Source organism: Diorhabda sublineata, chromosome 8, assembly GCF_026230105.1.
Source record: "Diorhabda sublineata isolate icDioSubl1.1 chromosome 8, icDioSubl1.1, whole genome shotgun sequence".
Classification (NCBI taxonomy): Eukaryota; Metazoa; Arthropoda; class Insecta; order Coleoptera; family Chrysomelidae; genus Diorhabda; species Diorhabda sublineata.
The window spans coordinates 5813748-5831378 of NC_079481.1; the positions used below are offsets into that span (position 1 = coordinate 5813748).

General features: G+C 32.2%; 3 protein-coding genes across 3 annotated transcripts; 2 read left to right on the forward strand and 1 right to left on the reverse strand.

Moving 5' to 3' along the window:
- The first annotated feature begins 106 nt into the window (after positions 1–106).
- On the forward strand, positions 107–13112 carry LOC130448403 (ecto-NOX disulfide-thiol exchanger 2). Its single transcript, XM_056785774.1, has 7 exons — positions 107–481; positions 532–1001; positions 1060–1251; positions 1682–1865; positions 5831–5937; positions 11243–11422; positions 12531–13112. Exons 1-7 carry the CDS (start codon positions 235–237, stop codon positions 13059–13061), a joined length of 1911 nt encoding a protein of 636 aa, XP_056641752.1. The 5' UTR covers positions 107–234; the 3' UTR covers positions 13062–13112.
- Positions 13113–13850: 738 nt separating this feature from the next.
- On the reverse strand, positions 13851–15920 carry LOC130448405 (integrator complex subunit 10). Its single transcript, XM_056785777.1, has one exon. It carries the CDS (start codon positions 15813–15815, stop codon positions 13884–13886), a length of 1932 nt encoding a protein of 643 aa, XP_056641755.1. The 5' UTR covers positions 15816–15920; the 3' UTR covers positions 13851–13883.
- Positions 15921–16345: 425 nt separating this feature from the next.
- LOC130448408 (DNA-directed RNA polymerase III subunit RPC8) lies at positions 16346–17314 on the forward strand. Its single transcript, XM_056785780.1, has 3 exons — positions 16346–16586; positions 16636–17079; positions 17131–17314. The coding sequence occupies exons 1-3, from the start codon at positions 16476–16478 to the stop codon at positions 17179–17181; spliced, it is 606 nt and encodes a 201-aa protein (XP_056641758.1). The 5' UTR covers positions 16346–16475; the 3' UTR covers positions 17182–17314.
- Positions 17315–17631: the final 317 nt, after the last annotated feature.

A 17631-nucleotide genomic window follows, 5' to 3' on the forward strand; every position in this document is an offset into this window, starting at 1 on the left:
AACATTATTTGTTAAAAAATATTACCAAGAAAATTATAATGACGTCATAGTTTAAAAAAATTCTAGCGATTTTGATTTATTCGCCAAAATATCATTTACTTCTGTCATCTTTCATTTGTCAGTGTTTGGCCTATCCGCAATCAATGTTTTAATATAAATATATTTAATTAATGCCGTATTATAGTAGAAATGAATTAATGTTCCTTATTATCTATTAGTTAAAAATTTTATAAAATGTTTAATACAGTTATCAATGACGTTGCATTAGAGTTTCAAAAAAATAAATCAAGACCAATCGAAGATCACGATGAATCAAGCCAAAGCCCTTCAGATAAAAGATCCCGAACTAGTAGTCGTAATGCAAGAGATAGAAGAGATACAGACAAATCATTAGATTCAGATTCTAATGTTTCTCAAGATGTAGTACCTATTTCTAATGGCCCGGGTGTTGGGGCACCTAATATGTGGGGAGGAGTTATGGGTAAGTATTATTATTTTATTCTCTCCCGATGTTTATTATGAAATCGTTAGGCATGGGGTTTCCCATGGTAGGGATGAATATGTTGGTTGACCCTAATATGATGCAAATGAATAATTACGGTATGATACCTCCAATGCTGGCCACCGATCACAATATAATTCCCCCCGATACTGCTATGATGATTAACCCGGCAAAAGAAATAATTCATTGTAAATCGTGTACTCTGTTTCCTCCTAATCCAAATGCTCCATTACCTTCTATCAGGGATAGGCCTCCTGGATGCCGCACTGTATTTGTAGGAGGCCTACCTGAAAATATGACTGAAGAAATTATAATGGAAATATTCGAAAGATGTGGGGAAATTACAACATTGCGTTTAAGCAAGAAGAATTTTTGTCATTTGAGATTTGTCTATGAAGCATCAGTTGATGCTGCTATTTTTCTATCGGGGTATAGAGTTAGAATAGGCTCTAATACTGATGCATGTAATACAGGTAGACTTCATGTTGATTATGCACAGGTAAGTTTGTTTTAATGATTTTATATTTGTACTTATACATTTTGTATTGCGGTCAAAGGCAAGAGATGATCAATATGAATGGGAATGTAGGCAGAGACAATTGCAGAGAGAGCAGCGACATAGAGAAAGGATGGAAGAAGAAAGATTAAGACCTCCTTCTCCTCCCCCCGTTGTTCATTATACTGATCGTGAAGCTGCAGCTATTGCTGAAAAAATCAAACAAGATGAGACATTTACCAAAGCTGTACAGGTGAATTTACTTACTTTGAAGCTAAATTGGGTTATTCATTTAATATTTTCATTTGAAATATGTACATTTCAAATTTAACTAAATATCAATGTTTTTCTTGATTATTTATTTTGATTTTAGGTCTATTTTGACAGAAAATCAGTTCAAAATAACAGGAAAAAACATTTTGACCTCTCTATGTCTTTATCAAAATATAACATATATTTTGATAAGGGCTGAAACAAGATGAAACATCAAATTTATTTCTTTTACTTCGAATTGATTTTCTATCAAAAGAGACCTAAAATCAAATCACAAAAATATATCAAAAGGTCTAAGAACTGAAAAGTTAAAAAACATATCAAAGTAGTGACTTCTTTTTACCTAATATAACATTTTAGTGGTAGTTTAGTTGTAATTTAATGTAAGGTGAACTATTTTTATTTTTTAGACTGTAATAACCTGGCTGGAAAGGGGGGATTGTAATAAGAGGAACTCTAATAATTTTTATTCCATGATTCAGTCGACAAATTCCCATGTGAGAAGATTACTTAATGAAAAAAGTCAATATGAAGAGGAATTGAGGAAAGCCAAAGAAATATTGAAGGGGAGAATGCAGGGTATACTGTTGCAATGTAAGTATTTAATTTAACGTATTATTTTCAGTTTGATTATTCTGGAGGTGTTCAGATTTCTCCAACATTATCTGTAACATTTTCAATTTAGAAGAGACAATTTTGTATTTCTTCTCTGTTTTATGTTATTGTTAATAAATATCTCCTATACAACTTTTAATAGTTATTTTGTGCAGATCTCTCATTGTTACATCAACGAAATCTAGGATCCATCCACATGCAGGCCTTTTGTTTATATCAAATAGATAACACATGTTTGGAAGTGATTGTTAATGAAAGACTCTTAAATATCTGTGTCTTTTGTACTCGAAAGCCCCCTCTTAAGTGAAAATTTATTTCATATGTCAACCATTATCATAAAACAAGTTTCTAGAATCCCAAAGTTTGTGTTTTTACAAACTTATACTTTTCTTTGATGACATTTCCATCATATGAAGTAGAGGGGTACATAAAATTGATTTATGTTTCTCATAGTGCATCTGGCAATTAGTCAGGTTTAAATTGGAATACTCCTTAGCTTTGCAATAAAAATTAGTAAAAACATCTTTGAGTTCAGAAAAGAAAAACTTACAGACAATGTTGGAGAAATTCCGAAAAAAAACATTAGGGTTCGTCTGTTTCTGTTGTGTAAGTATGTTTCTTTCTCAAAAACTGGTTTTAAATAAGTATACCTACAATTATTTAAAATGTGTTGTAGAATTATATGAAATGATGCTTAAGAAAAAAAATTGGCAAGTTTTGTATAACTCTCCAATATGGTAAACGTTTTTGGTATCTATGATAGATTAATTTGTATATGAGCCATGAATTTGCTTTTTGTTTATATCTGCAGCATTTTCAAAAATTAAATAACACTTTTGATAATTCATATGCAAGTGTAAGAAACGCAACCTGATTTTATTTTAGTATTATCATTCATAACTCCACTGTCCACTTTGTAACACAACATATTCTTTATTGTACTTATAGTTGACATGACATGATTGAATCAAAAATTACGTACCCAAGTTCGAGACATCTGTTATTTAAAAAAAAAACTTTGATTTCAAGCTACAGTTGAATGGTTTTTTGAATTTCATTTGAGTTTTAAACCTCTATATTCAAATGTAATTACTTTAGCAAAATCTTATTAGAATTCACAGAAATATCCCGATATACCTGGCATCAACACAAATGGCGAAAAGTCTGTTGTTTAATGGGATAAATATATGGAGGGGATCTTATTTTTAATTTATCTATCAACAATAATTTTCCTAATTTGAAGGATCAAACCAGAAAGTGTCGGCTAAAGGTGCACTGTCTGCCTCTGGTGCTTTTTTCTTATCTAATTTCTTTTCCAATTTGTAGAGTTCAAGTATCCACTTATTTCTGTAGTATACGGCTGGTTATGAATTGGTATTTTGTTCTTTCAATCTTCATATGGTACCTCGAGTTATTAATACTACTTTCAACACGTTGACTGCCAAGGCAATTTTAAAAATTTGATTTAATCACATTAAAACACTTACAATACAAAGTTATTACCGAGTAAAAATTATTAAGTTTTACGAATTGTTTCGGACAAAAATGTGTTGGGGGAAGAAATTATAAGGTTATTTCGTAGTTGGCAGTTAATGTGTTAAGGAAATCCTTTTCTTTTTTAAAAAAACTATAAAGTTCTAATATATCTACGTGTTTCCGATTCTGGATGGCGATAAACAAAAAATGTTGTTAGAAGGTGAGTAAGGAGCATTTAATTTTTGGGTTAATACATTTAGGTTTGTAGGTATACTTATTTAAGTAACCAAGCGAATTTCGGTTGTGAAAACTGCTTTATTATTTGCCGCCCCCGACACTTTTAAATAATTTCTTTTTGAGGATTCTAATGATTCTGAATTTCCTGTACTCAAACTGTTATTTGGTCAATTTATACAAAATGTACTTTTTTCTAAGTTTCACATTGTGGTAGTTAAAAATGTCTAAAAGAGACTAGATAGGTTATTTGAGTGGAGATTATTCTTCTTTTCGTAACTTGATCTTTGCCTATATGATTACTCAGTTAAACAAAAAATTAAATGTTTTACATAATTTGTAAATATTTTAGGAATTTTGTAAGGATTTTACAGATGTAAATATTTTTAACTTTTTATTTAAAAATTTGATCTTTTCATAAAATTTATTAACTTCAATCTCTCATATCGTCCGGTGCCTTTATAATCAATTGAAGGTTCTTAAGCATTTAGAGTCCAGAAGACTGTGTAGTAGTATAGATGAAGACCGGGTTATAAGAAAAAGAAGAATAACGTATCTAGTGTCCTTTCAATATTCATTACTTTTGCAATTAATGTCGAAAGAAATGATTTGAAAGTTATGTTAAAGGCAAATTTTCTTAAAAAAATTATGAGGAAACGGTGCAAGGTTAACTTTTTGGAAATTTAGGAATGTAGTTCATATTAATATCAAGTGTTACACTATATAAAATAAATATTTTTGTTCTATATTCAAAGTTACTAGAAATGTTAAAATGTAAAGTCAATTTCAGCACCATTATATTTTCTGTTAAAAAGTAAGTAGTACATTAAATAAAACAATATATAGGGTGCAACAAAAAATCATATCAAACTAAGTAGAATCAATTTAAAATAATGTAAAAAAGGATAATAGTCAATAATCTGCCTGTCTGTTTAATACAAATTTCTTTGATTTCTTAGACGTTTTTATATGTTAATGTTACTAAAGCGTCTTGATTTTACGCTTCTTCTAATTCAAATTAGTTTTTTCTTTTATTTATTATTTAGAAACTAATACAAATTAGAGTGATTTTACTTAATTGGACGTCCCAAGTTTGGTCATTATTATGAGACGGTTTTTTCTTTGGTGATTCTGTCTCTGAACATTCTGAGTGATATTTTCTCTGCCCCATCTTCCGGTACTATGTGGAAAAGCGGGAGATTTAGAATCACTTCTAGTGTAGCTGTTGGGTATGATTTCATGGCCCTGTTTGTACATAAGCAAGGCAGTCTTTGTACCTTTGAGAGATTGTTCCTCGTGGCATTCAGACTAGTTCTAGTAGTCCAAATCACTGCCCCATATGTGATTATTGGTCCCATAATTATCCTGTACATCCTCAGTAGGATCTTTGGGCTCCAACCCAATTCCTCCCTGCTAAGCTTCTATGTTATTCTTCAAATTGTTTTTCAATTTTGATATTTTGACAATTGTATTCCGATGAAATTGATATATATTCTATCTTCTATAGGTACATTCATAAAGTTTGGCATAACTGTGATCTTCATAAATGAAGGCAGATGAAAGATAGGAATAGATGGGATAGCTTCATACTTCAAATGTTTTTTATTGAAATTTGTAAAATCACTTTCCAGAAAATAATTTTCACACAAGTGATAATATAATGTTGAGCATTGAATTTTACATAATTCTTCTTATCTGGAAAGCGTTTAGGAAATTGAAACAAATGTTTATATATATTGACATTGACAGTAATGAAACATTTTTATTTTTAATTTGTGTGGCCGAAATTTACATGCATTCTTATTGGGTATGTTTTGTGGTCGAAAACATCGTCTTTAATAAAATAAAAAGAGGAACATTGTATCATCGTTTACGTGTCAAATAAAAAATATTTAATACGTTAACCATCATTCGTAGATATTAAAAACTCGAATTACTTGAAAGTATAACCAAAATTTACCTTAAAAAGGTGGGTGATCCTATGTTGAAATGGGATGTTACCAGGGTATTACAAAAAGTTTTAGCCATAACTTTATAAAAATTTCGTATTTCAATTAACATTTGCCCTTACAAAAATGTTTAGAATTGACTTTCCATTTCAAAAATTTCTAGTCTAGGTTAGGTGATTGGAATATTTAGTGATAGGGGCGTTGCACAATATAGTGAAACAGTTGGTATTATCAATGATGGTATTTATTGAAGGTGTTAATAAAAATCTTTGCGTGTGCTATTAGTCGGTCAAATTGAGAGATTGTTCTCAGCGGCGTGTCACAAGAAAGTATGGGACCATTTCACCAAGGCTCAGAGAAAGAACATAGAGACTTGGAAAAAGCAGTCATTGGTAGGTACCACCTTGGACGGTCAATGTCAGTTTTCTTTTTCTTTTAATTTTTTTTGTGTCCTAATAATTTCACTAACACTAATCATTCAGGTCTGTTAAGATAAACGTCGCCAATTTTAAGTAGGAGTTTGATTAATGAAAATATCTGTTTCTTAGTTGTATTGAAGTTTTATTTCGGCACCTTATTTTTCCACTTTTCCTACCAGCTTCTTAATTTAATGAAGGATTCAATGGAACTTTTCATTTAAATACAAACACGAGTGTGAATATAAATAAAATGATTATAACCAAATAATAGGAAATCGAAGTGAGGTTAGAACAACTTTAGGTACTTTTATAAACGTTTACAATAAGTCTCCCTTCACTTTTATTCTTTTTTGTAATAAAATCTGCAACTGGCAACAATGAATTTTTGTGTAAGGGGCAAATTGAGAGGTTAATCGACATGAATTTTAAGAAAACCCATAACTACGTATTCATTTTATTATTATTATTACTGTCAGTTTTCTTTTCCGTGTTATTGTCAAAATCTTAGCCTTTATTACAATTTTTAACGGTACCTCACAATAAAACACGTTAATTTAGCGTTTTCAAAGTCGTAAAATCCATTTATCGAGGTTCTTGATTTCGGAAATTAGTACTTTCAGTTTCTGGTTCACTTTTTTGAGCTCTTGTGAATTTTAAAGTAAGGTTTTATTTTGGGGGTGCTTGACTGAATAAGGGAAAAACGTACAGCTCCTACAGCACACAGCTAACATGTGAAAATATGACGATCTGTTGCGACCGTTTATCGGTCTTTTGTGAAACGGGCCTTAACTTTGTAATACCGCCGATTAAATTCAAATGTAGAGTTAAAAAATAACGTGGCAATCGATGGTTGCCTTATCGATATACTTATTAAAATTGGCACTAGGTTTTTCATGGCTCCTTTATTAAGAGACCTGTTATTTTTGATGAAAATTGCAAAGGAAATGTAAAATTTTCGTTTTCCTAAAAGTTTTTTGGATTTGTTAGTATTGCAATTTCGATTGAAATAGAAAAAAAGTTTTGTAATAACTACAAACGTTTGTTATTTTATTAAAAATTAGTATAAGATACGTTTTTTAAGGGCAAATAAGAATATAGTTAAAAAATTCATGTTTATACAACAACTGGAAACTTTTAGCAATTTTTTTTGTATTCTATGGCCCATAAAATTACCGTTGCTACTTAATTTTCGAGATATGGCAACACCGATGTGAACATATGAAATTTGACATTGACATCATAAAGTTTGACATTAGGTCGTCCAAAATCGGCCAGAAAACGTCGATGCTGACATACCGTGAGATTGAAACACACTTGGACATTAATTCTACTCTTGTACATTCAAGATTGCATCAAAAAGTCATCACAGTCGGCGAAACAATCTGCTGCATGGGTCTTTCAAGACGAACCGAATCCAACGAAACACTTCGAAACCAATGGTCGGAATAACTGGACAAGTCGCTACCTTTCCATCAAGGCAACGTAGAATGATCAATTCCGAATGGTACTCCAACATTTATTTGCAAGAAGTGTTTGAAACCGATCGCAGAAAACGAAACATTTTCCACCACGACAATGCGAGCTCTCACACATCAGTTCAAACAAAAACGTTTATGGATAGTGAAAACGTCGAATTTAAGGGTCGTCCGCCGTACAGTTTTTGTTTCACACGCAATGGTTTCTTCTTATTCCCGAGGAATACCTGAAGAAGCGGTTGATGAGTTCTAATCACATTTTGTTTTGGAGGTACCTTGATCTTAATGAAAAATACTTTAAAAAACAAAAAGCCATTTCTAATTATAAACATTTAATTCTTTTTGTGGTGCCTATCCGTGACGAATATTGGAAATCATCATTCCAATCTTTATATTTGTCGGCAGCAATGCGAAAGAAGTTTGGGGGTGGTTTTTATTGAACCAGGTTCTAAGACAGAACGTTCGTAATCATCCTGTACCTATTTCTTCAAATATTTTGCCTTGCTGGATGGTTTGGAGCAGCGCTTGAGTAGATACTACGCGCTAATCATCAACATTGCACCATCAACACTATAATGGCGGTCATTTCCCATTGCGTGGAAAATTCTCGGTTTTAAACGTATTGAAGAAATAAGACAAGTGAAAAATTTTTATAGCACCCGTAGAAAAACTTGTTTCACAGTCTTTTAGTTTATCGATATTTTCATACGAAAACTTGTGACGTGCACATCGTGACGGTTTTTCTTAATTTAACGCGATTCCCTTAGACCATATAATTTCTTGGAGTAAAACTTTGGCTGAGAAAGTGACAAAACATCTAAAAGACTAACGTTAAGTGGACCTTGCGCAATTATGCACCAATCGTCATTCCATTGGCCGAGAAAGAGGCGAAACATCTAAAAGGATTAACTTCAAAACGACATTGCTCAATTATGCAACCATTCTGCATTCCATTGGGCGAGAAAGAGGCAAAACATCTAAAAGGATTAACGTCAAAACGACATTGCGCAATTATGCAACCATTCTGCATTCCATTGGGCGAGAAAGAGGCAAAACAACTTAAAGGATTAACGTCAAAACGACATTGCGCAATTATGCAACCATTCTGCATTCCATTGGGCGAGAAAGAGGCAAAACATCTAAAAGGATTAACGTCCAAACGACCTTGCGCAATTATGCAACCATTCTGCATTCCATTGGGCGAGAAAGAGGCAAAACATCTAAAAGGATTAACGTCCAAACGACATTGCGCAATTATGCAACCATTCTGCGTTCCATTGGACGAGAAAGAGGTAAAACAACTTAAAGGATTAACGTCAAAACGATCTAAACGGCTAAAAGATCATAAATTGGTGTATAATTGCGCAAAATCGTCTCTTCCTTTTAGATATTTTGCCTCCTTCTCGGCTAAAGGAATGTAGAATAATGCATAATTGCGCAAGGTCCTTTTGACGCTAGTCCTTTTAAATGTTTTGCCTCTTTCTCGGTCAAAGGAATGCAGAATGGTGCATAATTGCGCAAGGTCCTTTTGACGTTAGTCCTTTTAGATGTTTTGCCTCTTTCTCGACCAATGGAATATAGAATGGTGCATAATTTCGCAAAATCGTCTCTTCCTTTTAGATATTTTGCCTCCTTCTCGGCTAAAGGAATGTAGAATGGTACATAAATGCCCAATTTCGTTTTGACGTTAGTCCTTTTAGATGTTTTGCCTCTTTCTCGACCAATGGAATATAGAATGGTGCATAATTGCGCGAGATCGTCTTGACCTTTTAGATATTTTGCCATTTTTTTCGATTAAAGATATGTAGAATGGTACATAATTGTCCAATTTCGTTTTGACGTTAGTCCTTTTAGATGTTTTGCCTCTTTTTCGACCAATGGAATGGAATGGTGCATAATTGCGCGAGATCGTTGTGATGTTAGTCCTTTTAGATGTTTTCCTACTTTTTTGATCAAAGTATGAACAGTACATGTAACTGTTAGATCTTAAATCGCCACACAAAATGTCGACTGTTTTTTATTCTTATTTGCCTGTATAAAATCACTGTTATTTATTTTCCAAACATAACCTACAATTATTTTATGAAAACTATTTCAAATGAAATTTCGTTTTTAGGAAAAGGAAAACGACATTTTTTGTTATGAACCGTTTGTTTACATTTGATAGTCCAAGGTTTTTTTTGCATGACTTAGATTTAGTTTTTTTTTAGTCTAATTCTCGATTAACAACATTTTCACTATTTACTATAAAATTAGTTCACTATACTAAGCGTTTAAAGATATAAAAATATTAAATATAAAAAGGTAAGGAAAGGTAAGTCGACATAAACAGTCAGTCAGCCTAAAGATGACGCCAACGATCTGCATAATATTTAGAAAAAAAAAACAGGATTCATATCCTTTATGTATTCAACTATATATATTCAATTTTTTCTCAACAGGTGATTATAGGATTTTTAATCAAAGTTAATTTATATTTCATGGGGTTATTAAAACTGTAAAAGTTCTATATCATTGATATGGAAATGAGTCTTCTTCATTCCGCAGGATCTTATCTCGAACACCCCCGAAAGGATCTCAATTGAAAAATACACAATACAATTTCCTCCCTAAATCGGATGAAACTGTCCCCAGTACCTCCCCGGTTTACAGTCACTTGTTCGAAAATTTGTCCGCAGTTTTTTGGTTCATTAGACTTTTGATTAAATCCTGAGGTAGGGGAATTGCGAATACTGTAATGTGTAATCCTTCGAGAGCAATACATTCATTCCAACTTCAGTTTCAGCAATTGCTTCTTCTTTTTAGCTGAATTTCTTACTGGCGAGTATTTTTTTGAGATCAGAGAATAGCCAGTAGTCACTGGGGGGTCAGATCTGGAGTATACGGTGGATGAGGAAGTGATTCGTTCAATTTAACCATCGTTGTCATCGATTTGTGAATCGGTGCGTGTTTTGATAAAACTTCGATATATGAGGATGTTTTTTCTTTGATTTTTGCATTTAAAAGATCCAACAACTCTATGTAGTATTCGCTATTGATCGTCTTTCTCTTTTGGAAATAGTCGATGAACAATATTCAATGCGCATCTCAAAATACTGAAGCCATAACCTTCCCAGCTGACTGTTGTACCTTTGGACGCTTTTGACGTGGTTCGCCGACTGCAGTCCATTCGGATGATGATCGTTTTTATTCCGAAGTGGAGTGATGGATCCATGTTTCATCCATTATCACATATCGACTCAAAAATCTTGATTTATTACGTACAAACATGATCAAACACTGCTTCGTTCGTTTAGAATCCATTGTTTTGGAAATAACAAAAGTAGCTTCACTTAAATGGCTGTCACTTTTTTCTGACTAATCGAAATGTCATGAAATTTCGCGCATAGTCTTTTGAAAGTTGGTACTTCATAAACGTCATATGGATTTGACTATAGCTCCGCCATCTGTGTGTCAGTCAGTGATATTACATTCCCGAGACCACTTTCCGCTAAATTTTGATACATAGAGATTGCATATGTAAATTCCGTAAAATATTAAGAAAGAAGTTTGAATATTAGGTAAGGAATGTATTTATCCGTTTACAGGGTGTGTCTTAAATGATTTATATCGCTAGAAACTTACGAGGATCTCGAGAATTTTTGTAGATTCGAAAACCAATCAACTTCAACAGTTTTAAGGAAACCCGACGATAATAAATTTAAACACCTTTGTAATCAGCGTGTTTAAAAAAAAAAATAAGAGTAGTTGTTACAATACGTCTCCGTCAATACACCACCGTAATTCGATCCAAATATTTGCAGGAAATAAAAAATATTCAATTAGAAGAAATTCCCAAAGAAAAAGACGACGACGAAATGGACGTGTCCGATGACGAAGAACCGTCGAAAAAGAAACAAAAGACTGATTTAACCATCGAAGAAAGATCGTACAAAGACGAAAACGACAGTTTGAAATGTCAAATCGAAGCGTATAAAAATGAGGTAAATGTAAAGATAAAATATTGAAATATTGAATTTTATACTATTTCCAAGCGCGCAACTTTTTAGCTTCTTTGTTGATTTTGTGACATCTGACGTTACATTTACGAATTAAACCTTATTAAAGTTCAATGCGGTTCAGGTCCGGAGACTAGGCAGACCTGTTGAGAGTTTAGTTTTCTCGAAATCGTGTTTTAATGCGTGCAGATTTGTATCATAGTGAAATAAAAGTTCATAATTAGAGCGGTAACTTTGTAGAATAGATCCGGTGATGTACAAAGGTTCTATCAAAAATTGAAAGATTTCGAGGCTTTTTGTTGCCCTAAGATATTATTATTATTGACTAATTTGGCTCAAATTTCTATTCATTCGACTATAAAACATTCGATTAATCTTCTGCGGTGAAATTTCGGAGTTTTAAGACCATTTTATATCAAAATTTCATATTCCCCGTGTTTTGAAGCTTAAACTTTAACGTTTAAAACTAGCTGCTTTGAATATTTCTACGTCATGTAGGAACTAAGTCAATTTTGCATTATATTGACGATAACTTGTTAAATATTGATTTTTTGCATAAAAACTGTACGGACTTTTTTATACTACACTTAACTAATTTATATAAATCACTTATCCCTTTAACTCGACTAATTTATTTAAACTATTCAATTAGTTTGCTAATCCGTTCTGTTCACTATGACTATTTATTATAAACTGAAGTAAACTGCGCTACACAAACTCTTTATATATATATCCCGAAAAAGATCTCAAAAATTCTAAAAAATAAAGAAACAAAAAAATGAATAGACCTCAAACAAATTCCGGGTATTTCATCAAAGGCGGCACCTTCGCCGAATTTTAGAATTCCGCTTTATCCAAAGGACCGGCTCCAGTTCGTAACAATATGAAATACTTATCAGCAAAATTTCCAAATTTAATTCTTGTTTTTCTGTTTTTTCTACTTCTTTCTATATTATGGAAGTAATTTTATCACACACCAATTAATTTTGTTTTCTCCACTGATATTTTAAACCGCCTCGTTTAATAATCAGTTTTAGCTGCATGGTCCAGTTTATAATGTTCAATTATTTACTAAAAGGTGTAATCGTTTCAGGTAGAGGTACTAAAAACTGATTATAAAAAAGATATGGAAGAAAAAGAAAAACAATTTAAAATGCTTCAACAAACTTTACACGGTATGCAACAACAACTGATAGATACGAAGAAGAGACAAAACGAAGAAGAAGCAAAAGTAAAAGATCTCCAGTTGAAACTTCGGATCGAAAGAGGAAAACAACTCACCGATAAAGAAATAGTTATAATCGATGGTAGTGATAACGAACAATGTGATTCAATTAGTGTAGGTGAAAGCCCCAGTGAAAGTGTGCAAAATTTAACGGAAAGCGATGCTAAATTAATTGGAATAATCTCAACTTTTTTGAACGTTCATCCCTTCGGAGCCGGTTTGGATTACATTTGGTCGTACGTTAGTAAAATCGAATCTAATCTCCGACCAGCTGAAATTGAATCTCTGTTGAGTAGGTTTCCTACGGTGTTTAAACAAGAATTGTTCGGTATAGGCGCTAATATAGAAAGAAGATGGATGTTTATAGCTTTTAATGCAGATTTCGGTGATAAAAATTGATTTATCGCAATGTATTAGTTGATATATTAACAATAAATTTGTTTCCACGTTTTTAATTCGTTTGGACAATTACCAATGTGCCCAAACCAATCGGGACAGAAAACTCCAGATGATAGATACCGTTCAAGTGGTTGATTGACAGTGTAAAACAGGTGTGTATGACCAATATTTACTTTTGCCAAAACAATCATTGATCCGACTAATCTAACTCTAATTCCACCCATGCAGAGTAAATTTTTTCCTGTATCTAAACGAAAAACAAATTTTCACGTAGAAATGTCTTTTTCTTCACAATAAAATCACCACTACAAGCAAGCTTAATTGTTTAAAAACTATCGCAATGTTGTATTTTCACAAATTGGCTTATAATTATTGCCTATTGTTTCTTATAAAGACCATGATTATCTTTTTTGAAGCCTCCTTTCTCTTTAATTTATATAGATTGGTCAAAAATAGGTCTAATATGGAACATTTCACTTTTAATTATCGGAAAAATGTCCCTTAAAAAGTTTCATTTCCACTTTGACTTATAGTTATCTCGAAAACCATGAAATTCTGATTGAAAATTTAACTCTTAATTATCTAAAAATTGTCCCTGAAAAGCTATATTTTCACTCTAGCTTATGATTATCGCTTCCTATTTTCTGGAAAATCATGTATCCGTTCTTTTTAAATTCCAAGGCTTGTTCAAAAGAAAATTTTAATATTATCTAAAAACTGTTTCTGAAAAGTATTTTCATTGTAGCTTTTTCACTTTCTATTTCTTCTAAAAACAAATAAAAAAAATTGTCAACATTGAATTTTATTTACAAACATATCATGTTACATTAAACTCTGTAGAATTTGCGCTCTTTCATTCAATATAAAACTAATTAACAATTCATCTAACTTCTCGTTACTTCTAGAAATTTGTCTACGGATCGCTTGTTTTATTTCTTCTTTAACTCCTTTATCTGCCCCCCTCGTACCTATTCTTCTTTGTCCTAAATGAGGCAGAATATCTAGCTGAATCTGACCACCTTGACTCGTCCACAAATACGTTAATTCTTCTAATATATCAACGTTAATGATATAACTTTGAAATAAATGGTATTGGAATGATCTGCGTTGCTGAATTTGTTCTAACAAAGGGGGTATAAAGTCTTCCTCTTGAGGCCAGTCTAATTGTGCCAGTGTAAATATATGTCCTATACTTGAATCGGGGTAATTATGTTTGGGCAAGTTTTCTTTAATACACCTCAATAACACCTTAATTAAATACTGCAGTACACTCATTCTTGTAACGGGTAAGTAATGTAAATGTTTTTGACTGCCCCCTGTAATCAAATTATTACTCAAACTTCCTATATTCGAAGGTAGCAGAGGCAGTGCTAAAGTTATTGGTTCTAAACAAGCACTGTAGTTTTTTCTACTATATAGTATACCTGTAATTCGAATATATTTTTGAAGCAATATACTATTGTCAGTTATTTTGTGTAAAAAAATTAATGCCTCATCATATAATCCTTTATACAATGCATAATCTATAACGAATTCGGACAACAAAGTATCGACATTTAAATGGGCGTTTAATTTAATAAACTCCCTTTTTAAATTATCCGAGGAGCTGAGTAAATCCCAACAATTCATGCAGACCATGAAATTACTTTGTATGCTTTTGAGTTGTGGTTTTTCAACAGTTACTGTCGGAGTTGAGTAGTGAGTCATATCAGAATCACTTTTACGTTTCTTACTTTTGGTTTCTGTTACTAAATTTGGTAAACTTGAATCTGAAAATGCTTCTACCATGATATACGAAGTAGGAATTTGTCCAGGACTAGATTCCGGTGTTAAGCTGCTGTTATATTCAAACAGGCAGTAAACAAAAAATATGGTCAAACAAAATAACAGTTGTTTATCTTCCAGAGGGTGAGTTTTTGATTTTGTTTGACAAAAAGTTAGGATCTTCTGCCAATAACCTTCTTTTGTCCAGTTTGTTGAAAAGTTTATAAGATATGGTTCCCAGTTGAGCTGAGTACCAATAAATTCAATAACGCTAAATAGATTAGTCCAAGGGTTTTCGATTTTCGTTTCAGTATCTTGAATAGCGTTTGTACTCAAACCTAAGTAACAAAAATAGAATTCAATTGCTTTATGCAACAATTTTTGCAATAATTTGGAAGACAAATCTACTTTGACTTTTTCATTGGCTAGGAGCGGTAATAAATCACAAACTAAGAGTTTCCTGTAAGGATTTACAGGAAAATGACCATCAACACTATGTTTTTCGGCGCTAATAAGAGTATCCACTAGTCTTGGTGCATTGCTAGAAATAGCTGTTGGAAACCTTTGTAAAAGGAGTAAAAGTAAACGACAATGTTCCATTGTATCTTCACAATGATCAGCTGTGAATAGTAAAAGCTTGTGTTGCACATCTGAAGATATATGTCTAAACATTTCACATAAAAATTGTTTTTCAGGATCGTTATTGTCAGATTCAGCTCTTAAGGCAGCCGTAAGTTTCTCGATTTCTTTCCAAAGTTCTGGTTGTTGTTGGAATTTTATAGTCAAATCGCTAAAACATTTTGCAGCTTCCTTAACATTACCGGCATTCTTTTCTATCTGATAAGCTTCAAATTGTACCCCAAAGTTATTAGGGTACATTATTTTTGCTGTTAGCATCCATCCCTTTGCTATACTAGGATTATTCTTGAACGATTCCTTCGCCCTTTGGATTACGTATTCTTCATCTGATATTTCTAAATCTATCTCCATTTTTATGACATATATCGACAATTGAGTTTATTAAAACAAACACTGTTTATACATTTAATAAAAATGTGTAACCTAATTCTTCTTTTTTAAGTAATTCTTTATTGTTGTGGTATGTACTGCGTTCGCCAATGTACATCTGAGGACTCTGACTGTTCGGCAGTCTACTTTATTTCGATGCCACTGCTCGGTTCGTGTTCGGTTATATATATTTTTGAGCTCTCTGATTACGATCTCTTTGCTCTGAATCATGAAAGAGAACTCTTGGTTTTGTTTTAACTTTTGACGTTTTGTTTGACATTCCAAAGTTTATCAATTAGCAATTTTATTTGACAGTTTGTACTTATGTATTGTGTTTTGTTTTTGTATATATAAAATAAATTGTCTTATACCGAATACGTAAGAAATGACCGAGTATAATACCACGAATTTGTTCTCCATTGCCCGCTATGTACCGCGAATAACACTACCGAGCGCAACTATTGACTGGAACCATATCGCTAGATAGATTGTTTTTAATAAAAACCTAAAAAGAAGAATTTACTAACCAATCATAATTTGTTAGTATGTTAACTGAATTTCACGGTTTTACGTATAGACGTTGATGAATTTACTTAATGTTGATAACAGCCACATAATTGAAATTATTTGTTATTATAAAAAATGTTTATCTTAGCAGAAATGAAAAATGTTACTAGAATTCCACCGGAGCTGTTTAATTTAAAATTAAATGATGCTATAGCTAGTGAATTGAATAAAAAGCTTGCTAATAAAGTGGGTAAATTTGTATTAATATATTGTTGGATCAGAATTTTATTTTTAGGTTGTACTTAATGTTGGACTGTGTATTGCCCTTTATGATATAATAAACCTTAAAGAGTCTTTTATATTTCCTGGTGATGGAGCCTCCCATACAAGAGTTAATTTTCGCTTTATAGTATTCAGACCTTTCATAGAAGAAGTTTTAATCGGAAAAATAAGGAGTTGTAGTCAAGAAGGAGTACATGTAACTTTAGGTTTTTTTGAAGACATTATAATTCCTCCGACAGCATTGCAGCATCCTTCAAAATTTAATGAAACTGAACAAGCATGGGTTTGGGAGTATAACACAGCAGATGGTAGTAAACATGATCTTTTCATGGATGCTGGAGAAACTATAAGATTTAGGGTTACAGCTGAGGTATTCAACGAAACATGCCCCACCGGTCCAAATATAATACAGGAAGGACAAGAAAATTCTGAAAATAAAATACCATACATGTTAACTGTAAGTTTAATTCTTTATTAATTCAGTGTCAGTGCTATTATTATTTTTTAGGGAAGTATCAATGAACCTGGATTAGGTTTGCTAAGTTGGTGGGATAATTGATTTTTTATTTATTTTATTCTGTTTTTTGAGAAAAATTTATTGTAAATATTATAAATAAGTATGTTCAATGTGCTCAGATTTCAAAGAATAAGTGGAATGTATGGAATGAGAAAAATTATTATTGTTTTTAGAAGTTACTTGTTTCTTTCTTAGGAAATTACACCTGCCTCCTTTGAAGGCTTTCTGCTTTTTATTTTCCAAAGCTTGATGAAGAATTGGTCTAATGTAGAAAATTTTACTCTCTATTAATTAAAAACTTGACTTGTTTAGATTGTTAATATTTCAATATAAATCTATACAGGGTATTCAGGACTTATAGGAGAATATATTCTCTGTTATTCACCTGCCTGAAAAACTATGGGAATCATCAGAATGTGGCAAAAACTACTTTGAAAAAAAAACATTTTGTTTTTCGGTTCACAGGACTTGTAGGGGTAACAATGAAACTAA

Excerpts from the sequence above, each read along its gene's own strand:
- LOC130448403 (XM_056785774.1), top strand. The coding sequence starts at position 235 with ATGTTTAATACAGTTATCAATGACGTTGCATTAGAGTTTCAAAAAAAT. Across the intron at positions 482-531 it reads TATGTGGGGAGGAGTTATGG|GCATGGGGTTTCCCATGGTA; the intron begins GTAAGTATTATT and ends TGAAATCGTTAG. Across the intron at positions 5,938-11,242 it reads CTTGGAAAAAGCAGTCATTG|GAAATAAAAAATATTCAATT; the intron begins GTAGGTACCACC and ends AAATATTTGCAG.
- LOC130448405 (XM_056785777.1), bottom strand. The coding sequence starts at position 15,815 with ATGGAGATAGATTTAGAAATATCAGATGAAGAATACGTAATCCAAAGG.
- LOC130448408 (XM_056785780.1), top strand. The coding sequence starts at position 16,476 with ATGTTTATCTTAGCAGAAATGAAAAATGTTACTAGAATTCCACCGGAG. Across the intron at positions 16,587-16,635 it reads ATAAAAAGCTTGCTAATAAA|GTTGTACTTAATGTTGGACT; the intron begins GTGGGTAAATTT and ends TTTTATTTTTAG. Across the intron at positions 17,080-17,130 it reads AAATACCATACATGTTAACT|GGAAGTATCAATGAACCTGG; the intron begins GTAAGTTTAATT and ends ATTATTTTTTAG.